At 42.9% G+C, this 26,801-nt stretch overlaps 1 protein-coding gene across 2 annotated transcripts; it reads right to left on the minus strand.

Annotated features, from left to right (window-relative positions):
* Nucleotides 1–26,772, minus strand: LOC146568764 (alpha-N-acetylgalactosaminide alpha-2,6-sialyltransferase 1-like). Of its 2 annotated transcripts, XM_085285046.1 has the most exons (9): nt 26,559–26,772; nt 26,270–26,462; nt 25,847–26,009; nt 24,282–24,444; nt 5,285–5,423; nt 5,092–5,195; nt 4,574–4,657; nt 3,424–3,523; nt 1–627 (listed from the first exon to the last, which is right to left on the minus strand). In XM_085285046.1, exons 1-9 carry the CDS (start codon nt 26,651–26,653, stop codon nt 424–426), a joined length of 1,245 nt encoding a protein of 414 aa, XP_085141172.1. In that variant the 5' UTR covers nt 26,654–26,772; the 3' UTR covers nt 1–423. The 2 variants fall into 2 exon arrangements, with proteins under 2 accessions (XP_085141172.1, XP_085141173.1); XM_085285047.1 differs by lacking the exons at nt 5,092–5,195; nt 5,285–5,423.
* Nucleotides 26,773–26,801: the final 29 nt, after the last annotated feature.

A 26,801-nucleotide genomic window follows, 5' to 3' on the forward strand; every position in this document is an offset into this window, starting at 1 on the left:
TATTGTTGAAAACTTGTAAAAATAAGAAAATATGAGCCAAGTGCAAATTATCTAAATGAAAACTATCATACAGCAAACCCCCAAGGTGGAACACACAGCTTAAAGGTGAACACAGCAAAGAAGAAAGGACAATGTATACAGACCAGGTAACCATGACACTCACGTTCACACCTATGGCCAAAATACTCTCACCAGTTAACCTAACCCAACTAAGTGCATGTCTTCATGCAGCATCAAAGGAAGCTGATGCTACAGAGAGAATCCACACAGACAAAGAGAGAACATGCACACAAAGAAACCCTCCAGTTATATGTTGGATGTGAACACTTCTTGCTGTGCTGACCACTGCACTACTGTGCTGCCTGACATGGCTCTTGAATATCTTCAGTAGTGTAGGTTTTATCCTTATGGGTGGACTCAGTGTTACTTTGGCTTTTCAGTCCCTGATTCTGGCTCCGTTCTTTGATACAGCTTTATTACTTTTCTGTTGTGAAGATCTTTCCATGTATTCTTCTCCAAAATGTAGTCATGGTTGGAATAGAAATGTACTTTTGTTTTAATGTACTTCTGAGCATAGTAGTTGGAGTATTTCATGTAGTCATCAGTCATGAATCCATATGCATCCACCTGAGGATACAGAAAGAGAGAGAGAAAAAATCCTTACTTTTCAAGACATAGTTTGCAGAATACCTTAATACAGTTCCCATCAGGAAAAACAACAGCAACAACAACAATAATAATAGGTCATAATAATAATAATTAATAGAGATGGCACGATACCACTTTTTTATGTCCGATACCGATACCGATATCATAAATTTGGATATCTGCCGATACCGATATGAATCCGATATAGTGTTTTTTAATCAACAAAACTGTTTTTTAAATATCTTGCTGCATTTTGTATAAGTTCATACTCAAGTTTAAAACAACAAGTACACTAAAGCTATTCTGTTATACCTGTATGCAAAAAAATATATTTCATAGTTCAGCAATACTGATCAATCTAATAAACTTAAACCTACACCATCCTCCCTATTCTGGTATTTTAAAGAGTACTTAGCATAAATATTAAGCAACCTAACTAATAGGGTTCCAACTCCCAGCAACAACAAAAATAAATAAATAAAAAATAGGGAACCACCCCTCACGCTCCACCTCATGATGCTTAATCGACGTAATCAACCTTAATTTGATGCAGTGTGAAAAAAAATGCACAGAAATCAATTATTTTTCAAGAAATATTAAATAGATTCAACATCTTTCTTCAACAAAATTGCAGACTGCACAGATGGTACCTTCCCAAAGGAAAAAGTACTATAGCTTACTAGGGTATATATATTAGACTTAATAGTTACTATATACAGTAATTGACTTCTATTCATTTTACATCAAATTAAAACTTTGGGTGTCAGATAATTATTTATTAAAAGCTCGACATTTTAAATGAGAATAAGAAAGAAAAGTATGTCTTTGTGCCCCCTTTTCCCTGTTAATGCCCTATCGGCCCCCCTGGCTAAACTTTGCTAGATCCACCCCTGCACAGTTACCAGCGTCAGCTACGTAGAAAAAGATCCTGGAGTAGAAAGTAATATTAAATAAATTCTAACAACAGCTGATCAAGCTTAAACGTGCTGCTGTTGTTCAGCCGCTGGTTTCCTCTTTCTGGTGCAAAGTGGGCCAAAAGCAAACTAGAGACACGGACTCGCGACAGAAAAGCCGATCAGCTGATCGTTAAGCAGTTTCATGATTGAAGTAGCAGCAGGAGAGGCAGTCGCTTGTTAAGCTTAACGCAGGAATGCTTTACAAACATTCAGAGATGGACTTACACACTTGCTTTACTTCTCTCGGGATAACTTTGTCGGAGATGAAATGCCGGGTTGCTAGCGAAGCTCCACATGCTATCCAGACCACGACAGGTCCCGCATGCCACAGCCCTCTATCACGTGATGCATACTGCTCCGACGTGCTAACGTTCTGAGGTGAGTTACGGCGTGTTGCAAGTTTTGTGAGGTGCTTTCGTGATATTTAATGGATCGGATTACATTTTTTATTTTTCTCCGATATCCGATCCAGTAATTTAGGTCAGTATCGGACCGATACCGATACGTAATATCGGATCGGTCCATCTCTAATAATTAATTAAATATTCCATTCGCTTATCCTTTTCAGGGTCACGGGAGCCTATCCCAGCTGTCATAGGGTGAGAGGCGGGGTACACCCTGGACAGGTCGCCAGTCTGTCGCAGGGCTAACACACAAGGACAGACAACCATTCACACTCACATTCACATTCACACCTAGTGGCAATTTGTATTATCCAATTAACCTATTGCTACGATGTGACAATAAAAGTGATTTGATTTGATTTGAAGCTGCATGTCTTTGGACAGTGGGAGGAAGCCGGAGTACCCGGAGGGAACACACACAAACACGGGGAGAACATGCAAACTCCACACAGAAAGACCCCAGCCTGATGGTGGAATTGAACTCAGGACCTTCTTGCTGTGCGGCAACAGTGCTAACCACCGTGCCACCGTGCTAATTAAATAATTAATGAAATAATAATTAATGAAAGTGCCTGACAGCACAATTCCAGAAGATTGATGGTTGCTTCTTCTCTATAAAAAGAACATAGCAGCACATTTTAATTTACAAATTGCATGTGAATGACCCAGAAAGACTTCAGAAACTCTGTTCAATTTGGGCAGACAAGACAGAGTGGAGATTTTTGTCCATAATGTACAATGGCACATTTAGGAAAACAAACAAACACAGCACATTATTTTTCATATTATAAACACCTCATACCAACAAGCAGGACATCAGCTTTTAGGACAGATGAGTTAAGCTGTATCTTTCAGCCACAGTGCCTGGGCACAATCATTTAGTTGAGTACAAAAAAATAATATAAAAAAAAAACTCCTGCACGTTTTTAGTTTAAAACCGATATTCTCAGTGCAACGAATGTATAGGAGAATGACTGAAAAATCAAGGTGTTGCAATGGCCCAGTCAACGTAAAGAAATGCTTCAAACTTTAATGAACTGAAGCAACATTGCAAAGATGAGTGGGAAAAAAATTCCTGAACAACAATGTGAGAAACTTTGGTTATTGCTGGTAAAGACGATTCTAAAAGGTACCGAATCATGTTGAATAAATGATTACTTGGTCTGATATGTCATGTGGTGGCATTGTTCATCTGGGTTTATGTTTACGTAATTTCAAGATTGCTTTTTTTTCAAGATTCGTTCGTTTTGTGGTTTGACTGTGACATATAGATGTCATCTACTTTGCAGAAAACATGTGTGAAATAGCTTATTTTCATTAAAGAGCTGCTTTGAGGCTTTTAGTCTGTGTATTGTGTATATAGGTGTGGAAACCAATACCTCTTACACAGAAATGTAAAGGTAATATTAACTCACTGTGTCACAAATATGCAAAGCCAGGAAGAGAGTGAATGCTCCATTGGTTGGTCTGACTATTGCCCAGAATCTTTTATTCAGATTAGGTGACTTTAGGAACCTGTGATTAAAAAACAAACAAACAAACAAACAAAAAATATAAAAATACTGGAAGGGTTAAGAGATGATCTGAAAATGAAAGAAGGAAAACTTGCACAATAAATACACATGATGGTGACGAGGGAAGTGGAAATACACGGGGAACACAGTTGGGAGGAGTTAATCGAGACAGGAGGAAGCAAAACAAAACACACTAAACACAAGACGCAGGCAAGAACACACGGCCTGACATGAGGCCGGGAGGAAGGAACCCAAAGGGGAACAAGAAAGACTGGGGAGACAAACAGAGGAGACACAAAGAGGGTAATACAGAATAATTAAGAAAGATGAGACATGGAGGGGGAGAGAGAGGCGAGATGGGCTGGGGAAAATGTATAGGAAAGCACATGACAGAGAGGGAAGAGATGGAATAAAAAACAAGGAGGGAAACATGTAAACAGAAAAAGGAGACGAGGCACATCGACAAGAAAACATGGAATCAGAAATAAAACTAAACATGGAAGCAAAACCGGGACTAAACTCAATACTAAATAATAGAAACCTACAAAATTAGCACAAAGAAGCCCCATTAACTCAAAATGCTCGGTCAAAAGACCCAGAACAATAAAAACACACATAAAAAAGAATTATGCCTAGTTAATTTCCTGCTATTAAAGTTGATATCACTGAAAATAGGTACATATGAAAACCAAATAAGATTTTGAAATCCACAATGTATTTCAATTGATTGACTGGAAGTCCCAACCATCACTTTAATGATTCTCAACAGAGCTGAGCAGAAGCTCAGAAGAGTCACTCTCCCAGAATGGAGTTAACTTTAAGAGCAAACTTGTTCAGGAAAGAAAAACAATTATTAGATGATGAAACAATGTGAACTGTTGCCTGTTTCTATGTTAGCCCTGGGATGCACCAGTAATTTGTCCAGGTATGGAACCAGCTTTTCTGCAACCTTATTATATTATATTATATTATATTATATTATATTATATTATATTATATTATTACCAACATCTGCTCATATGTAATCACAGTATGCTCATAGGAGTCTGACCTGTTCTTCACGTATCGGAGGAAGTCCTGGTGTAGAACGTAGAATCGGCTCTCATTGTACTGCCCTGAATAGTAGGTCCCTGGCCTGGTGAGGTGAAAACACAAGGGAGAGGAGGGATAATTTATATTATTAATTTTAGTTGTTTTTTTAAATAAAAGGCAATACAATTGTCCATTAAAACCTAAAAGAAAAAGTAGATATCAACTCAAGTTGCTTTAGCATTTTTCAGAGTGCATTTGTAGAGTACATCTGCTAATAATGAGGCACCTGTGAACACCTCACGTGTGGGTGCACTCAGCAGTGACATGTAGGAGCCACGAGGAAGGCCATGGATTTTTACCAGTTAGACAAAATCCCAGCTGGTAAATTGTCTCTAGTTCTTCTCCACTCACACCTCTGAGCTGTGAGGCTGCTCTTAAAAGATTGTCTAATGACACTATAAACTAATTGGAAAAATTGAGATTTGTCAAAGCAGGAGAAAAAAAAATTACTACATAACTACTTAATTTGATAATCACCATTTCTTGTGGTGTGGGCCACTATAGCCCTCATGTCCTTTGAAAAGACCCTCAAGCCATCGGAAATCTCTCATTGCCTCAGGAATCAGCACATATTTTATTCCCTGCCAAGAGAAAAATTATGGAGCAAAATAATCTTTAGTCTGTGGAGAGTATAAACAATATCACACTGTTGTCTTGTAAGTTTTACTACCTCATCATGAGGGGCAGACTTGTATCCATACTTCCCAAAAAAATAAGGTGATGCGGTGATGGAGTGCTCTGTGTGAACGTACACTGATGTTCTATTTCCTACATCTTCCTCATAACCTTTGATAACGGCACCGTTCATCCTGCCAAACAGACACAATTCAGAAAGTTGATCTTTGGTTCAGTTTACGTTGATTTAATTGTAATGTTCAAAATCAGTCAGTAGTTCAAGCAACAGCATTCAAATTGAAGGTAGTGTGATATACCTTTCATCTTATTATGCTTTTCGTTAGTGTCTGTTATATAGCAGCCTTTGTGCAAGGATTTCCTAAATGCATTCCCATAAGGTACAAGAGATTTCTTTTTTTGGAAATTAAAAGAAATAGATAACTCAAAAGTCTAAGTATGTTAAAAATATTGGTTGTTATCTCAATATTTAAATTTAATAGCTAGACATTTCAACTTTTGAGTAGGGATGCAAATGTTTGTGCAGGTTGGAACCTGGAGGTGTGTGTGTGTGTGTATGTATGTATGTATGTATGTATGTATGTATGGCAAGAGACGAAAACAGGGCGTTGTTGGAATGCTACTACGCAAGTAACCCCGGCGGAAGGGGCTACATGAATAGGATGAGGGACCTATGGATTCTTCAATACCCAACATCCACAATGACGGCGAAACAACTAGTAGCTCAGTGTTCCAACATTCGAAAGAGGATCATGGCCAAGCTTGAAACCTGGATCCCCCGTAGCCGGTTACCAAGATTACGTGAAGTACCCTCAGAAGGTCTGCTAGATGATGTTAATGCAGCACTACGGACAATACCTACAACCACGATTACCGACACTAACAAGCTGATCTACAATACGGCAGCAGTGATCAGTGAGATGCTTGGCTACAAGTTGAACAGCAACAAGGGGCAGTACCCTCCATGGAGAAGGAGGCTAGAGGGCAAGATCAAAGTAGCACGGAGGGAGGTTAGCCAACTAACGGAGTTGCAGAAAGGTGCGACAAATAAGGTGCCTAAGAAATACAGCAAGCTGTCCATACCTGAGGCCTTGGAAACTGCCAAGCAAAGACTCACAGCCTTGGCCAGCCGCTTGAGGAGGTACACCAGAGAGATAGAAGGCAGGAGAATAAACCAGCTGTTCTCCACAGAACCAGCAAAGGTGTGGCAAGGGAACAATAAGAGAACAGCACCACCAAGGCTGGAGACGGAGCAATACTGGAAGAGCATATGGGAGAAGGATGCAACCCATAACGGCAATGCTCAGTGGCTAGAGGATCTGAGGGCAGACCACAGCGACCTCCCTGAACAGGGTCCAGTAACCATTACAGTGGCAGATATCCAAGAAAGGGTCTCCAGTATGAAGAGTTGGACAGCACCAGGGCCCGACATGGTTCACGCCTACTGGCTGAAGAAGCTGACTGCACTCCACGAGCGTCTAGCAGCACAAATGAACCAGCTGCTAGTTAACGAGAGACACCCGGAATGGCTAACTGAAGGCCGGACGGTCCTGATCCCCAAGGACCCCAAGAAGGGACCGGTCCCCTCCAACTACCGACCAATAACCTGCCTCAGTACTACATGGAAGCTCCTGTCAGGCATCATATCGGCTAAGATGAACAGGCACATGGGTCAATACATGAGCGGGACACAGAAAGGAATTGGCAAGAATACCAGAGGCGCAAAACACCAGCTACTGGTAGACAGAACAATCAGCCGAGACTGCAAGACCAGACTGACCAACCTGTGCACTGCCTGGATTGATTACAAGAAGGCCTATGACTCAATGCCCCACAGCTGGATACTGGAATACCTAGAATTGTACAAGATCAATGGGACCCTAAGAGCCTTCATCAGGAACTCAATGGGGATGTGGCGTACAACACTAGAGGCCAACTCCAAGCCCATAGCACAAGTCACCATCAAGTGCGGGATCTACCAAGGAGATGCTCTGTCCCCACTGCTGTTCTGCATAGGCCTGAACCCCCTCAGTGAGATCATTAACAAGACTGGCTACGGATACCGACTACGGAACGGAGCAGTTGTCAGCCACCTCCTGTACATGGATGACATCAAGCTGTATGCCAAGAGTGAACGAGACATCGATTCACTGATCCACACTACCAGGCTATACAGCAATGACATTGGAATGTCGTTCGGACTGGAGAAGTGTAGTCGGATGGTAACAAAGAGAGGGAAGGTAGTCAGAACTGAGGGGATTGAACTACCAGAAGGCAACATTGCAGACATAGAGGACAGTTACAAGTACTTGGGGATCCCACAGGCGAATGGGAACCATGAAGAGGCCGCTAGAAAGGCTGCAACCACCAAGTACCTGCAGAGGGTCAGGCAAGTCCTGAGGAGTCAGCTGAATGGTAAGAACAAGATCCGGGCCATCAACACGTACGCCCTGCCCGTGATCAGGTACCCTGCTGGGGTAATAGGCTGGCCAAAGGAGGAGATAGAAGCCACTGACATAAAGACAAGAAAGCTCCTTACCATGCATGGAGGGTTTCACCCCAAGTCCAGCACCCTGAGGCTGTACGCTAAGCGGAAGGAAGGGGGCCGGGGACTGGTGAGTGTCAGCACCACAGTCCAGGATGAGACAACGAACATCCAAGAATACATTGGGAAGATGGCCCCAACTGACCGAGTGCTCAGTGAATACCTCAGGCAGCAGAAACCCAAGAAAGAGGAGGGAGACGAGGAACCATCATGGAAGGACAGGCCCCTGCACGGTATGTACCACCGGCAGATAGAGGAGGTGGCTGATATCCAGAAATCCTACCAGTGGCTGGACAAAGCTGGACTGAAAGACAGCACAGAGGCACTAATCATGGCAGCACAAGAACAAGCTCTGAGCACAAGATCCATAGAGGCTGGGGTCTATCACACCAGGCAAGACCCCAGGTGCAGGCTGTGTAAAGATGCCCCAGAGACAATCCAGCACATAACAGCAGGGTGCAAGATGCTAGCAGGCAAGGCATACATGGAACGCCATAACCAAGTGGCCGGCATAGTGTACAGGAACATCTGTGCCGAGTATAACCTGGAAGTCCCGAGGTCAAAATGGGAGATGCCCCCAAGGGTGGTGGAGAATGACCGAGCTAAGATCCTGTGGGACTTCCAGATACAGACGGACAAAATGGTGGTGGCTAACCAACCGGACATAGTGGTGGTAGACAAACAGAAGAAGACGGCGGTAGTGATCGATGTAGCGGTTCCGAATGACAGCAATATCAGGAAGAAGGAACACGAGAAGCTGGAGAAATACCAAGGGCTCAGAGAAGAGCTCGAGAGGATGTGGAGGGTGAAGGTAACGGTGGTCCCCGTGGTAATCGGAGCACTAGGTGCGGTGACTCCCAAGCTAGGCGAGTGGCTCCAGCAGATCCCGGGAACAACATCGGAGATCTCTGTCCAGAAGAGCGCAGTCCTGGGAACAGCTAAGATACTGCGCAGGACCCTCAAGCTCCCAGGCCTCTGGTAGAGGACCCGAGCTTGAAGGATAAACCGCCCACAGGGGCGTGCTGGGTGTTTGTTTTTTTTTATATGTGTGTGTGTACAGTAAAAAAGTACAGTTTTTAAATTTAAAACTTGTGCGTGTTTTTTATTTTGACAGCGAATGCGCACCTGCGGACCACTTATGTGCAGCCCTGGTTATTTAGCTCATCATATCGCAGCCACAGAAATTATTTTGTCCATGAAACCATAAAGCTGCACTTTCTTTTTGCCTTATAGTCTGATTTGTCATAACTTTTCCGTTTTGTGGTAAGCTTTTCTTTGGCTGTCACTTCTTCACCCTGACCTGTCTTATTTGGCTCAGCAGAACTAAAATATATATCCTGCTGCTTTTACACACGCACTCACATTCTCTGCGCGATCAACCTCTCACATGTTTAAGCTTGCTGCCGGAGATTTCACTTGTCATGTTTGCGTAGTAAGCTAACGATTAATAAGACAATGTCAGAGGAATTGGTGCACAAATTATCATCACTCACCAATCAGTACTGTCGCTCTCTGTACACAGTTCACACGATTGCAAAGTGAAAGCAAAAAAACAAGCGCAAATTCAAACGCGCTTTCAATATGTCACATATTGACAGTGGCTCACCGATGCCAATGACATAATTACCCAGCTACATTTCCGAAAGAATGCAAAAGCATTGACATATATTTTTCCTTCCTACAATAGCCGGTGTTCCAGATCTACTGGCGTTTAGATCAACTGGCGTTGGTCGAACAGATGTGTGGCATTCTTGCGTTTCAGGAGCTGCTACCGACAAACCAGCAAAAAAAACGCCAAATGTGTCACCTGTGACACTTGTGAGGTTGTCTCAAACACACTCCGTCAGTCTTGATGCTGTTGAACAACAAAATGTATAAAAATGTGGCGAGTTTACCTGGTGATATCCTCATGCGCAACGCGATCGCGAAAACAGCAAACAAGTAATACCACGCCGATGTTGTTCACAGGATAGCAAGAGTAAACGATCGGGAGACCCTAGTCGTCGTCATCGTTCCCCTTGCACGGTTTATTTCTCCAAATTCAGCGTTTTTGCTTCACAACTAAAGCGAGCAGTTTACTTTGTGTGCACTAACATGGACTCGAGTCAACCAGCGCCCCCCCTGGCCAAGTGCCACAGCCTACAGCCAGATCAACCTGTGACACACATCTGCACCACGTTTGAATTTGTTTCATGCACAACACATTTGTACCTTTCAATTGTGTCTGTTTGTGCGTCATGCAAATAAACCTTTGAAAAGAATGAAATGATATCATATATTCCTTATTGGCCTACATTTGTTCAAAATCCCAAATTATATACACAAAGTCATAGAAATCACCACTCCAATTGGTCATCATGATTTTGATATTCTCTTTTTCCATAACAATGAAATACGCCTTGGACAAATATGACACATCAATATTTCATTAGTGTTGTCACATCACATCCTGTAAGCATCGTTTGTCTGTGTCCTTTCTCTGGAAATGAATATTTCCAGCCAATATAGGCAATCCATCAACATGGCTGGAGAGTTGGTAGTTATATACAGTCTGTATAAGTGTGGTTAATCCAATGAAGATTTGTAAGGAGACGGCAGTTACTTTGAATTCACAGCAGTTACAGAGTGATTAGTAATAAACAGAGCCAGTGAGAGTGAGTGGATTTAAGAAAGTCAGTGACTCAGGTGTGTCGCTTGGTTTGTCATCTGTTTGTGAGACTGGAGAAGACGTAGAAATCTTTTGTTTTAAATCTTAGTTAGGAAGGTTCCTGTTTGAAAACAAGCACATTTTGTGAGAAATGCAAGAAGTACATCTGCAGAAAGCACACAGTTACATTCTGTCCATCATGTGGACAAAATAGAAAATGTTGAGCATTGAAAAACTGAGAACGTTGGGCAATTTCAACAGAAATGTGTTTGTAAGAACGAAAAACCAAATTGTTTCTAAATTAGTTATGGAAAGTCTAACTGTTGTATGTCTGTGTTCTACATGTTTATCTAATGGAAAATAAAGTTGCTATTGTTTTATTGCAGTTTTTGAACAATTCTGAGTGGATTTACACAGTACGGGTCAAAATGACCCGCAACAAAATCAATGTCACTTTTTTGTTTTTCAACATAATACAAGGGTTAATTTCCAAAACTTCCATATGATCTTCAATTTGTAGCAGATCCACTATCACACAGCAGCTGGAGCAGTTTCAAATGGAGGTCAGTCCACTACTACCATAGCCTACTACTAGATTAACTTGTGACACATCTACACCTGCTGCTACGATCACAGTGAGTAGAGGCTGAGTGGCTGCACTTACCCCTGGTACATCCAAATCTACCCACAAACATGTTGACAGATGCAATGCCAGCAATGTGGATTGTCAACACTGAAAACAATCAGTAAGCAAAGACAACAGGGATCATTTGTTTCTGTTTATTTAGCATGCACAACATTTGTAGTCGCCTTCTGCACAGGGGAAGTCCACACACACTGTGTGGTACCACTTTCCACAGAAGGTGCATTCAGTCTGCAAGACTGAATGAGATTGTCAGAGTCATTGTCTGACTGTTTATTACTAATCACTGTGTAAATGCTGTACATTCACAGTAACTGCCATCTCCTTACAAATGTTCATTAGATTAACCACACTTATACAGACTGTATATAACAACCAACTCTGAAATGTTCGTTTGCAGAGGGAAGACACAGACAGACTACGCTAACGACATGTGATGTTACAACAATAGTGAAATATTAGTGTCATTTCATTCATTTCAAAGGTTTATTTGCATGACGCACAAACAGACACAATTGAAAGGTACAAATGTGCATGACATGAATTCAAACGTGGTGCAGATGTGTGTCACAGGTTGATCTGGCTGTAGGCTGTGGCACTTGGCCAGAGGTGGCGCTGGTTGACTCAAGTCCATGTTAGTGCACACAAAGTAAACTGCTCGCTTTAGTTGTGAAGCAAAAACGCTGAATTCGGAGAAACAAACCGTGCAAGGGGAACGATGACGACGACAAGAGTCTCCCGATCGTTTACTCTTGCTGTCCTGTGAACAACATCGGCGTGGTATTACTTGTTTGCTGTTTTCGCGATCGCGTTGCGCATGAGGATATCACCAGGTAAACTCGCCACATTTTTAAACATTTTGTTGTTCAACAGCATCAAGACTGACGGAGTGTGTTTGAGACAACCTCACAAGTGTCACAGGTGACACATTTGGCGTTTTTTTTGCTGGTTTGTCGGTAGCAGCTCCTGAAACGCAAGACTGCCACACATCTGTTCGACCAACGCCAGTTGATCTAAACGCCAGTAGATCTGGAACACCGGACAGGCAGGGCAGAGATAGATTTTGGTAGCCCGACTGGAAATATCGCTAGCCCCAGGACGTCGGGCTAGCGATTTTGCGAGCCCTGTATCTGATTGAGGAATCACTCATCTTTGGAAAAGAGAGTTTATTACAGAGAAATGGCTCTTTCCAAAATAAAAGCTATACTATCCGCTTCTTCTGGGCTATATTCTCAGCAGCATATTAAACATATCAGGTCCCCATAAGGAGAATCATGTGCTAACGGCTGTCTAAATGAATTGGGTAAAGTTTGTAGCATGCATGCTTGTTGTTTTTGTCTTTGCACTAGGATGATGTCGGCGTAAATGTGCAGTCATATTCGTTGTGTTCCCACTAGTGCTTTCAGGTTAACCTTGTTAAAATGACCTTAACGCCACAACATGGCAAATCTCCGTTAACGAGCTACCCCTGATAGCCCCGTGCATGGGGCTAGATGGCCAACACATTAATGAGCTAACTGCGCTAACACACTAGCTCCCACCCATGTAATTGAGCATTGCGTGGCACATCCAACATACTGTTTTACTTTAGTCCATGACTCGCTTACCTTCAGGGTCATACGTCACATGAAAACCAAAATAATTCCAAACGCCAGATCTGAATGAGGGTGGGGGAGGTTCAATTTGCCATGTTGCAAGGAGAGCTTAACTTCTGTCTGGCTAGCTCGCCCTGCGCTCTTCCTTCTGACGATGCTGTCTGTGTGGAGCGCTCAGTGGATCTGCGCTCGACAGTGCAGCCTAGGCGGAGTAGTCGAACGCAGATTCACTGAGCTCTCCACACAGACAGCATCGTCAGAAGGAAAGTTGATAAAATAAATTACAAATGTTGTATTGTTCGATACATATGCGTACCAAACCGAAAGCACTGTATCGAACGGTTCAATATCGATACGAATATCGTTGCACCCCTAATATATATGTATATATATATATATAATTGTATATATATTTTTCATTTTGAGTTATTACAATCAGAATGGACAGGACCGGGGGACAGGAAAGAGAAAGAAGAGAGTTAACAGAAGGTGAAGGGAAGAAAAATAGAGGAGAAGAGGGATAGAGAGAAAAGACACAGTAAAACTGCCTGATCATATTACAAAATAAATATATATTCTTAGTGCTTATTTTCTGTTTATATTGTTTTATAGAGGCCAGAGTAGGAGAATGCCATTGTGACTAGAATCTGAGCCAAAAGTACTGACAGGAAACTGCACGCTTTGTACAGAGAACAAGAAGCGTGCAGACAGAAAGTGAAACTAAGCAGAGTTGTTTTGATCGAAACTGTGTGTGACGTATAGCAGAACTATATATACGCCTTTGGCTTGCAATGCTTTTAGACCTGTGTGTGCGTCCTTGTGTCTACAGCTCTCCGTTTCCGGAAATGTACAATAAAGATTATTTTTTGAGCTTGATCACACTGAGTCCGGGGTCTTTCTCTGTCATTAAAAGAATTCTAAAGAACCGAATTCGATAATCTCCTGCTGATACAAAAAAAACAAGCAAAAAGAAGACAACACTGTAAGCAAACCACAATGACCAACATAAGCATCAGTAACAGTAAATAATACATTTTCAATGTTACTGAGCAGCATACAGTACTAATAATGCATATGTTTAGAAGCAGCAGTCAACCAAGATATACATGTACACCCAGGTGTAAATGGCAGCTGGATAGTGTAGTGGTAAGACTACACACCTTTGTGTAGTTTGATTCCCACCTGGTATCTTGCTGAAACCAAGCCCTGGAATGGCGCAGCTACATCAAAAAATTAAAAATTAATTCACCCCAATGGTGATTTTATTCAAGTTCTAACCCTTTTTATTGGTCTTCAACAGACTTCCATCTAAAGAAAGGAAACTTGTGACAGAAACTCATTTTTTGATGTGTCATTATAATATCATTAGTTAAAATCTCTTCTTCAATGCGTTTAGTCATTTTGAAATCAGTTCCTTAAATAAAATGAATATTTTGGAAGGGACCTACACATCAGCATGAATATGAGAGTAGAAGAAGTTGAAACAGTAAACAAAGAAAACTGTTGCAACATCTCTTTCTGAGATGAATCTGTGAACTCCTGTACTAATAGTTCATTGAAATGATGGTAAAGACCAACACAGTCATACAATAGTGCCATGTTGAAAAAGATCAGTTGGTGGACAACAAGTGGAAGTAACACTGAAAGTAATACCACTGTTCATTAGAATGACAATGGTGAGCATAAAGTAGTGATTCCATTGTTAAGCTGGTTCAGGAACACCACACTGTGTCCAAGGGATGGACCATCAATCATCCTAAAGATATTTCCTCATTTGGTGTTTTCATTATGTGGTCTAAATCTCCATTAATTCTCTTCTTTTCTCTTGAGTACGAAGTTAAATTTATATTTTTAATACATGATATTTAAATTTGCAAGTCAGAGCAACCAGGATGTTGCCTAAATATCATTTAGGCAACATCCTGGTTGATTCTGGTGTTGAGGACTATGTTATTATTTGCAAATGTTAAGTGTGAACCTCTTCCTTGTACGAATCATCTTTGTCTGTCACGCATCCAATGAACTGTATGATCTGCAAACTTAACAGTGGTGCTCATGTTATAAAAAAATTGATGGTTGTGTGTACAGAGCATATAGAAGAGGATGTTGACTCTACGCTGGAGCTCTTTGTTTGCCCAGCCTGACGGCTTGAGAGCGGTCAGTGAGTAACACATGTCAGTCAGTGCATGAAGTTTGTCCACCACTTTATTTGAAATGGTGTTACATGGAACTGAAGTTCAAATAGAACATCCGGACCTGTTGTGTTTGTCTAGGGGAGTAAGGGCTTCATCGAGAATCACAAAGGTAATGTATCTGCCATCAGACAAATGTGTATATATATATATATATATATATATATATATATATATATATATATATATATATATATATATATATATATATATATATATATATATATATATATATATATATATATATATATATATATATATATATACACACATACATTTGTCTGGATAGCGTAGTGGTTAAACTACACGCCTTTGGAACAGAGGATCGCAAGTTCGATTCCTGCCTGGGGCGTCTGTATCCAGTAAGGGTCCTAAGGCTAGACCCCCTATGCTAAGCAAGCCTACCGCAGACATGAGCGAGACAGATAAATATGAAGGCATGCCGGCTCGGACGTCGCCCGGATCAACAAGGTCCGCGTCAGGTGTTGAGGAACCAGGGCACCCTGACGAAAAGTGGGCTACTGGAACAAGAAGGCATCGGTGGGCAAGGGACGAAAACAGGGCGTTGTTGGAATGCTACTACGCAAGTAACCCCGGCGGAAGGGGCTACATGAATAGGATGAGGGACCTATGGATTCTTCGATACCCAACATCCACAATGACGGCGAAACAACTAGTAGCTCAGTGTTCCAACATTCGAAAGAAGGGACTGCTCTCACAGCTAGAGATTGACGAGGTACAACACAAATGCTACGGCAAGGAGGAGTCAGGACGCCAGGTCAGGGGGGAGATATCATCACCCCCACCCGAGATTGGGTACATAGCCCCAAGTGCGATAGGAGAAGGATCGTTGAGTGCGAGAGGAACTGACCTGAAAAATAGGATCATGGCCAAGCTTGAAACCTGGATCCCCCGTAGCCGGTTACCAAGATTACGTGAAGTACCCTCAGAAGGTCTGCTAGATGATGTAAATGCAGCACTACGGGCAATACCTACAACCACGATTACCGACACTAACAAGCTGATCTACAATACGGCAGCAGTGATCAGTGAGATGCTTGGCTACAAGTTGAACAGCAACAAGGGGCAGTACCCTCCATGGAGAAGGAGGCTAGAGGGCAAGATCAAAGTAGCACGGAGGGAGGTTAGCCAACTAACGGAGTTGCAGAAAGGTGCGACAAATAAGGTGCCTAAGAAATACAGCAAGTTGTCCATACCTGAGGCCTTGGAAACTGCCAAGCAAAGACTCACAGCCTTGGCCAGCCGCTTGAGGAGGTACACCAGAGAGATAGAAGGCAGGAGAATAAACCAGCTGTTCTCCACAGAACCAGCAAAGGTGTACTCTCAGTGGCAAGGGAACAATGAGAGAACAGCACCACCAAGGCTGGAGACGGAGCAATACTGGAAGAGCATATGGGAGAAGGATGCAACCCATAACGGCAATGCTCAGTGGCTAGAGGATCTGAGGGCAGACCACAGCGACCTCCCTGAACAGGGTCCAGTAACCATCACAGTGGCAGATATCCAAGAAAGGGTTTCCAGTATGAAGAGTTGGACAGCACCAGGGCCCGACATGGTTCACGCCTACTGAAGAAGCTGACTGCACTCCACGAGCGTCTGGCAGCACAAATGAACCAGCTGCTAGTTAACGAAAGACACCCGGAATGGCTAACTGAAGGCCGGACGGTCCTGATCCCCAAGGACCCCAAGAAGGGACCGGTCCCCTCCAACTACCGACCAATAACCTGCCTCAGTACTACATGGAAGCTCCTGTCAGGCATCATATCGGCTAAGATGAACAGGCACATGGGTCAATACATGAGCGGGACACAGAAAGGAATTGGCAAGAATACCAGAGGTGCAAAACACCAGCTACTGGTAGACAGAACAATCAGCCGAGACTGCAAGACCAGACTGACCAACCTGTGCACTGCCTGGATTGATTACAAGAAGGCCTATGACTCAATGCCCCACAGCTGGATACTGGAATGCCTAGAATTGTACAAGATCAATGGGACCCTAAGAGCCTTCATCAGGAACTCAATGGGGATGTGGCGTACAACACTAGAGGCCAACTCCAAGCCCATAGCACAAGTTACCATCAAGTGCGGGATCTACCAAGGAGATGCTCTGTCCCCACTGCTGTTCTGCATAGGCCTGAACCCCCTCAGTGAGATCATTAACAAGACTGGCTACGGATACCGACTACGGAACGGAGCAGTTGTCAGCCACCTCCTGTACATGGATGACATCAAGCTGTATGCCAAGAGTGAACGAGACATCGATTCACTGATCCACACTACCAGGCTATACAGCAATGACATTGGAATGTCGTTCGGACTGGAGAAGTGTAGTCGGATGGTAACAAAGAGAGGGAAGGTAGTCAGAACTGAGGGGATTGAACTACCAGAAGGCAACATTGCAGACATAGAGGACAGTTACAAGTACCTGGGGATCCCGCAGGCAAATGGGAACCATGAAGAGGCCGCTAGAAAGGCTGCAACCACCAAGTACCTGCAGAGGGTCAGGCAAGTCCTGAGGAGTCAGCTGAATGGTAAGAACAAGATCCGGGCCATCAACACATATGCCCTGCCCGTGATCAGGTACCCTGCTGGGGTAATAAGCTGGCCAAAGGAGGAAATAGAAGCCACTGACATAAAGACAAGAAAGCTCCTGACCATGCATGGAGGGTTTCACCCCAAGTCCAGCACCCTGAGGCTGTACGCTAAGCGGAAGGAAGGGGGCCGGGGACTGGTGAGTGTCAGCACCACAGTCCAGGATGAGACAAGGAACATCCAAGAATACATTGGGAAGATGGCCCCAACTGACCGAGTGCTCAGTGAATACCTCAGGCAGCAGAAACCCAAGAAAGAGGAGGGAGACGAGGAACCATCATGGAAGGACAGGCCCCTGCACGGTATGTACCACCGGCAGATAGAGGAGGTGGCTGATATCCAGAAATCCTACCAGTGGCTGGACAAAGCTGGACTGAAAGACAGCACAGAGGCACTAATCATGGCAGCACAAGAACAAGCTCTGAGTACAAGATCCATAGAGGCTGGGGTCTATCACACCAGGCAAGACCCCAGGTGCAGGCTGTGTAAAGATGCCCCAGAGACTATCCAGCACATAACAGCAGGGTGCAAGATGCTAGCAGGCAAGGCATACATGGAACGCCATAACCAAGTGGCCGGCATAGTGTACAGGAACATCTGTGCCGAGTATAACCTAGAAGTCCCGAGGTCAAAATGGGAGATGCCCCCAAGGGTGGTGGAGAATGACCGAGCTAAGATCCTGTGGGACTTCCAGATACAGACGGACAAAATGGTGGTGGCTAACCAACCGGACATAGTGGTGGTAGACAAACAGAAGAAGACGGCCGTAGTGATCGATGTAGCGGTTCCCAATGACAGCAATATCAGGAAGAAGGAACACGAGAAGCTGGAGAAATACCAAGGGCTCAGAGAAGAGCTCGAGAGGATGTGGAGGGTGAAGGTAACGGTGGTCCCCGTGGTAATCGGAGCACTAGGTGCGGTGACTCCCAAGCTAGGCGAGTGGCTCCAGCAGATCCCGGGAACAACATCGGAGATCTCTGTCCAGAAGAGCGCAGTCCTGGGAACAGCTAAGATACTGCGCAGGACCCTCAAGCTCCCAGGCCTCTGGTAGAGGACCCGAGCTTGAAGGATAAACCGCCCGCAGGGGCGTGCTGGGTGTTTTTATATATATATATATATATATATATATATATATATATATATATATATATATATATATATATCAGGGGTGCAACGATACACAAAATTCACGGTTCGGTTCGGTTCGATACTTTGGTGTAACGGTTCGATATTTTTTCGATACAAAATAAAATGTTCATGCCTTTTTAATTGGTCATTTATTAAAATTATAAATATAGATTTTAACTCAAAAGTACAGTTTTTAAATTTAACCCTAACCCTAACCCTTGTGTGTGTTTTTTATTTTGACAGCGAATGCGCACCTGCGGACCACTTATGTGCAGCCCTGGTTATTTAGCTCATCATATCGCAGCCACAGAAATTATTTTGTCCATGAAACCATAAAGCTGCACTTTCTTTTTGCCTTATAGTCTGATTTGTCATAACTTTTCCGTTTTGCGGTAAGCTTTTCTTTGGCTGTCACTTCTTCACCCTGATCTGTCTTATTTGGCTCAGCAGAACTGAAATATATATCCTGCTGCTTTTACACACGCACTCACATAAGCTCAGCGATTCTCTGCGCGATCAACCTCTCACATGTTTAAGCTGCGGGAGATTTCACTTGTCATGTTTGCATAGTAAGCTAACGATTGATAAGACGATGTCAGAGGAATTGGTGCACAAATTATCATCACTCACCAATCAGTACTGTCGCTCTCTATACACAGTTCACGCGATTGCAAAGTGAAAGCAAAAAGACAAGTGCAAATTCAAACGCGATTTCAATATGTCACATATTGACAGTGGCTCACCGATGCCAATGACATAATTACCCAGCTACATTTCCGAAAGAAGGCAAAAGCATTGACATATATTTTTCCTTCCTACAATAGTCGGACGGGCAGGGCAGAGATAGATTTTTGTAGCCCGACTGGAAAAATCGCTAGCCCCAGGACGTCGGGCTAGCGATTTTGCGAGCCCTGTATCTGATTGAGGAATCACTCATCTTTGGAAAAGAGAGTTTATTACAGAGAAATGGCTCTTTCCAAAATAAAAGCTATACTATCCGCTTCTTCTGGGCTATATTCTCAGCAGCATATTAAACATATCAGGTCCCCATAAGGAGAATCATGTGCTAACGGCTGTCTAAATGACTCGGGTAAAGTTTGTAGCATGCATGCTTGTTGTTTTTGTCTTTGCACTAGGATGATGTCGGCGTAAATGTGCAGTCATATTCGTTGTGTTCCCACTAGTGCTTTCAGGTTAACCTTGTTAAAATGACCTTAACGCCACAACATGGCAAATCTCCGTTAACGAGCTACCCCTGATAGCCCCGTGCATGGGGCTAGACGGCCAACACGTTAACGAGCTAACTGCGCTAACACACTAGCTCCCACCCATGTAATTGAGCATTGTGTGGCACATCCAACATACTGTTTTACTTTAGTCCATGACGCGCTTACCTTCAGGGTCATACGTCACATGAAAACCAAAATAATTCCAAACGCCAGATCTGAATGAGGGTGGGGGAGGTTCAATTTGCCATGTTGCAAGGAGAGCTAGCTTGCCCTGCGCTCTTCCTTCTGACTATGCTGTCTGTGTGGAGCGCTCAGTGGATCTGCGCTCGACAGTGCAGCCTAGGCGGAGTAGTCGAACGCAGATTCACTGAGCGCTCCACACAGACAGCATCGTCAGAAGGAAAGTTGATAAAATAAATTACAAATGTTGTATTGTTCGATACATATGCGTACCGAACCGAAAGCACTGTATCGAACGGTTCAATATCGATACGAATATCGTTGCACCCCTAATATATATATATATATATATATATATATATATACGTATACACATATATATATACGTATACATTGGACACATGAACAATAACCATATGACTGTACCCGCCACTAACACATGACCCTGCGCTGTGTCACTGCATCATTCCATGTTTGGCACTGATCACCACCTGCACTCATGTATATATCTTTCAACGTAGCACTCTTAATTCTTATTCTCATGTATATATCTCATGTATATCTCATGCACATATCTTTCCACGTAGCACTTTTAATTCTTATCCCTACTTTTATTTTTTTTTCCATGTCTATTTAAGTGCTATTTATGACACTATGTTTGCACTGAAGCACCGCAGCAATTTCCTAATGTTGTAAACCTGCTCAACATTTGGCAATAAACCCCATTCTGATACACACACATATATATATATATATATATATACAGCACAGAGGCACTAATCATGGCAGCACAAGAACAAGCTCTGAGCACAAGATCCATAGAGGCTGGGGTCTATCACACCAGGCAAGACCCCAGGTGCAGGCTGTGTAAAGATGCCCCAGAGACAATCCAGCACATAACAGCAGGGTGCAAGATGCTAGCAGGCAAGGCATACATGGAACGCCATAACCAAGTGGCCGGCATAGTGTACAGGAACATCTGTGCCGAGTATAACCTGGAAGTCCCGAGGTCAAAATGGGAGATGCCCCCAAGGGTGGTGGAGAATGACCGAGCTAAGATCCTGTGGGACTTCCAGATACAGACGGACAAAATGGTGGTGGCTAACCAACCGGACATAGTGGTGGTAGACAAACAGAAGAAGGCGGCCGTAGTGATCGATGTAGCGGTTCCGAATGACAGCAATATCAGGAAGAAGGAACACGAGAAGCTGGAGAAATACCAAGGGCTCAGAGAAGAGCTCGAGAGGATGTGGAGGGTGAAGGTAACGGTGGTCCCCGTGGTAATCGGAGCACTAGGTGCGGTGACTCCCAAGCTAGGCGAGTGGCTCCAGCAGATCCCGGGAATAACATCGGAGATCTCTGTCCAGAAGAGCGCAGTCCTGGGAACAGCTAAGATACTGCGCAGGACCCTCAAGCTCCCAGGCCTCTGGTAGAGGACCCGAGCTTGAAGGATAAACCGCCCGCAGGGGCGTGCTGGGTGTTTTTATATATATATATATATATATATATATATATGTGTCTTGATTTTGACCCAGGTGTCGTCCACATATCTGTACCAGTGGCTGGGTACTCTTCCTTTGAAAGAGCCAAGAGCCTTCCTTTCCACTTCCTCCATGTAAAGGTTGGCTACAATAGGTGACACGGGGGAGCCCATGGCACAGCCATGTTTTTGTCTGTAGAAGCCTTCGTTGTACTTGAAATATGTAGTGGTGAGGCAGAGGTCTAACAGTGTGCAGATCTGATCGGGTGTGAAGTTGGTCCTGTCCTCCAAGGAGCTGTCTTCTTGTAGTCGTTTTCTGACAGTCTCCACGGCCTCAGTGGTGGGTATGCAAGTGAAAAGAGAGACTACATCAAAGGACACCATGGTTTCATCTGGATCCAGGGTAAGTTTCTGGACCTTGTCGGTGAAGTCGGTGGAGTTCTTGATGTGGTGTGGGGTGTTCCCCACGAGAGGCGCAAGGATGGTAGCAAGGTGTTTAGCAATGTTGTAAGTGGCTGAGTTTATGCTACTGACTATGGGTCTGAGTGGAACAGCTTCCTTGTGGATCTTAGGAAGTCCATAGATGCAGGGTATGGCATCCCCTGGGTAAAGGCGGTGATATGTAAGGCGGTCAATAATTTTGTCCTTTTCAAAGTCTTGAAGGCAAGCTATAACTTTCTTTTTGTAGCTGCTTGTGGGGTCTCGCTTCAGGGCTTCGTAGGTATTGTTGTCACTGAGGAGAGTAGTGTACAACATGGATGCTCTGAGCCTCCCTTTCCGTTAGTGTGTGTACCTGCTTCCTGTGCTCAAAGATCACTACTGTCCTCACCTCACCTAAGATCCACAAGGAAGCTGTTCCACTCAGACCCATAGTCAGTAGCATAAACTCAGCCACTTACAACATTGCTAAACACCTTGCTACCATCCTTGCGCCTCTCGTGGGGAACACCCCACACCACATCAAGAACTCCACCGACTTCACCGACAAGGTCCAGAAACTTACCCTGGATCCAGATGAAACCATGGTGTCCTTTGATGTAGTCTCTCTTTTCACTTGCATACCCACCACTGAGGCCGTGGAGACTGTCAGAAAACGACTACAAGAAGACAGCTCCTTGGAGGACAGGACCAACTTCACACCCGATCAGATCTGCACACTGTTAGACCTCTGCCTCACCACTACATATTTCAAGTACAACGAAGGCTTCTACAGACAAAAACATGGCTGTGCCATGGGCTCCCCCGTGTCACCTATTGTAGCCAACCTTTACATGGAGGAAGTGGAAAGGAAGGCTCTTGGCTCTTTCAAAGGAAGAGTACCCAGCCACTGGTACAGATATGTGGACGACACCTGGGTCAAAATCAAGACACAAGAAGTGGAATCCTTCACTACGCACATTAACGCTGTGGATAAAAACATCAAGTTCACCAGGGAAGACACAAAGGACCACTGTTTGCCGTTCCTGGACTGCGCCGTGCACATTGAAGAGAACGGCAAACTCAACATCGAAGTTTACCGGAAGCCCACACACACGGACCAGTACCTCCTCTTTGACTCCCATCACCCTTTGGAACACAAACTTGGAGTAATTAGGACCCTACACCACCGGGCAGAACATGTTCCCTCTAAGCCTGAAGGAAAAAAGAAGGAACACACACATGTAAAGGAAGCACTCAAAACGTGCGGCTATCCTAAATGGGCGTTCTTAAAGTCAGCAAAGAGGCACAGAAAAGAAGACCAGACACCAGCGAGGGAGGATAAGAAGGACAGACGCAACAACATTGTCATCCCCCATGTAGCCGGTGTATCAGAGAAACTCAGGAGAGTTTTCTCCAAGCATGACATCCCGGTGCATTTCAGACCCAGCAACACACTCAGACAAAAACTGGTTCACCCGAAAGACAAAACGCCAAGACACAAACTTAACAATGTGGTGTATGCTGTACAGTGCAGCGAGGAATGCTCAGACCTCTACATTGGAGAGACCAAACAGCCACTTCACAAGCGCATGGCACAACACAGAAGAGCCACCTCCACAGGACAAGACTCAGCAGTCCATCTGCATCTTAAGGATAAAGGACACTCTTTCGAGGATGCCAATGTTCACATTTTGGACAGAGAGGACAGATGGTTTGAAAGAGGAGTGAAAGAAGCCATCTATGTCCACTGTGAGCGACCATCTTTGAACAGAGGCGGGGGTTTACGACACCAACTCTCTGCCATCTATAATCCAGTTTTGAGATCCCTTCCCAGACGCCTTAACGCCCACTCACATCCTGGGCCATCTGACCTCAGGAATTCGCATGATAAGGTGGGGCCAGGTTTCATAATGAACACACCCGAAACTCTGGCTGATTTGGACCCACGCCCAGTTTCACACCTTGGCTCAGGCGATTAGAGGATCATCAGGGGGTCCTTTTGTCCCTCTGTGGGGGGAAACTCCCACTAGGTTTATATCTGGGACTCTCCACCATTTGACCTTAGAACTGAAGAAGCTTCTCGGATGAGAGGTGAAACGTCTTCAAGCAACTTAAAGAAGTCCAGACGCTTTTCTTTGCAAGCTCCTTTGACAACACATATTATAGAAATACACACTTGATATATACTAGGTATATATTTCTGGATTTTTGAATGTTGTGTGTCCCTAGAGATTACATCAAATCTAAGTGATTGCTGTGCGCTGCACCAGCTGCAATGTGATTTTGAGACATTTGACCCTTATAATTCCCTTCAGTTTAAAGAACATTAACAACAGGTTTGTTTTGTACCTCTTACGTACCGAAAAACGTAATCATGTGCATCGATCTCTGCACCCACTTTTGAGCCGTTCAAAATTCCTGCAGTACCCACCACAGCACAGTGAATACAGCCATCGGCACCTGGTTTTGGGAGGAGCAGTGGCTCTTTTGGCTTTGGAATCAGCTTCACTGAAGCCATCACTTCTGCAAACGAAAAGAAAGACATGAGTACAGACATACATTTAACATCATGCATAATTCATAGCACTCTCTTCTGTAATAAGTATAATGGTTTTATATTATTCGCATATGTATTCCCCCATTCTTCGACACAATAACTCAGGGTAAAAATAATGAAAAATCTAATATTTGCATTGCCTTGTAATCTAATATATATATCGCATTACCCAGTATATATATACTTTTGGCCATCTTTTTTTAAACATGTTCAATATGAGATTTTCATGTTAACTTGTCATCCACTATTACACCCAGAAAATGGAATTCTGTAACTCTTTCGATCAATACTCCATCTATAGATGATACTACCTCTTCCTCCTTTACATGATTTCCAAACATCATAAACTTTGTCTTTGCCAAATTCAATGATAACTTATTTACATCAAACCATTTTTTTAGTTTTTACTTTTCAATAACCATAATTTTAGCCAATTCTTTCAACTTTTCTCTAGAACAATAAAAAATTGTGTCATCTGCAAATGTCGTTTATATATAAAAAAGTTTTGTTCCCAAAACAGAACCTTGAAGGACCCCACATTCTATTTTCATTCTTTCAGATGAGTTACCTAAATACTGCACAAATTGAAAAGTATTATCTAAGGAACTTAACCAGTTCAATATAATTCCTCTCACAGCATAAGTACTTAACCTGGAAATCAAGATGGAGTGTTGCAGAAAATAGGTTTAAATGTTAAACAAATTTCTTCCAGTCAGAGAATGTTGCATATAATTAAATTTTTGCTTGATGCATAAAGTTAAAAGATTAAAACTAATAAAACAAGTTTTAAAAAGAGACTTTTCCATTTGATTACATTTTATATGATGGATTATGCAGAAAAAGTAGAATCGGGCTGAAAGATCTATCGCTTTATCACCTATTCAGGTTGTAAATCGTGCTTTTAAAAAGTAACTAAGTAACTAATTACTTTTGAAAATAAGTAATCAGTAAAGTAATGGGATTACTTTTTGGGGGAGTGTAATCTGTAATTAGTTACTGATTACTTTTTTCAAGTAACTTGACCAACACTGGCTTGGAGTGTATCTTAATTTAGTGTTGTATGAATAATTTCATGTGTCTTAATACAAGTTCAAACTTCACTTTCTTTAACTCATCATTTAATTAATCCTTGGTGACCTGATTCACCAGGAACTTTTTACTACAGAAAACTGTAGATGACACAAAAAACACTGCTTAAAGGTGCCATAATATATATTTTTTAACACCAACAGTGTCTGTCTTTATTATAATATCAGGAGTCAGAAACTGGAAGGAGAAATTAAATAACAAAAAATCTATTACTTAGTTGCTGATCAAGCTCACATATATACTGATATTTAATCTGGCATCAGTTTCACAAACACCTACCATCATATTTGTACTCCATAAACCCAAAAGGACTGTTAAAATGTGAAAGGCGATTCCACTCGCTCATGTTAATGTTGTCCTTGTGCAGAAACAAACGTATGTTGGGAAGAAAAGCCTTCTTGAAGTTCTCATCCTTAGAGTTTCGCAGTGATTGGGCACATGTCTGATAATAACAGAAATATTAAATCGTGAAATTAGTTAAAATGATTTTGTGAAAGCTTTATACCCCGAGGAAACAACAAACACAACAGTTACAGAAATTTGATGAATAATTAAGAATTATGTATTTTAATTAAAGGAGTGAAACCATTAAGTGAAAGCAGACTGACTGCATGGCTGAGCACAAGCGTTGCCTGCCCACAGCCATCAAATTAATTACTACATTTGTCCTGTTTCTGTCATATTGTGTCTTAGCATGCTTACTGTTGGTCTAGGTGGGGCATCCTGGTTATAGACATCATCAAAATCCCACTGAGGAGCCTTTGTGAAATTTCCTCTGTAGAGGAGAGGCATTGGAGTCTCAGCCACAGCTGTTTTTTCTTTCTGTCCCCAGAGGTTAATATTAAATGAAAAGTTTTCCCATCCGAGTTCATGTTTTCCTGAGAAAATTGTCCAACTGCAACAACAGCAACAGGACAAAAGGGAGCAAAAAAGTTCAGAATTAGCAAATTAATACATAGATATACATAGATAGATATGAAAAAAAAATTACCTTTTTGATAAAGATTCCTGGGATAGAATGAAAACCACAAAACTAACTGTCATTACAAGGAGCAATAAAAATATCCTGGAGATTTGGGATGCCATCGCTGTCAAGTGAAGGCTTTCTGTTCAATTAAACACACATGTATGCACTTCCTTCTAAAACTGACACGCTCTCACTGATGGGAATGGGCTACACCACAGCTTGCAGACAGATAAGCAAACAAATGTATTCAGACACACAAAGCCACAC

The sequence above is a fragment of the Mchenga conophoros genome, linkage group LG8, assembly GCF_057382185.1.
Source record: "Mchenga conophoros isolate Kocher_MC1m ecotype Shallow Benthic linkage group LG8, M_conophoros_male_GT1.1, whole genome shotgun sequence".
Taxonomy (NCBI): domain Eukaryota; kingdom Metazoa; phylum Chordata; class Actinopteri; order Cichliformes; family Cichlidae; genus Mchenga; species Mchenga conophoros.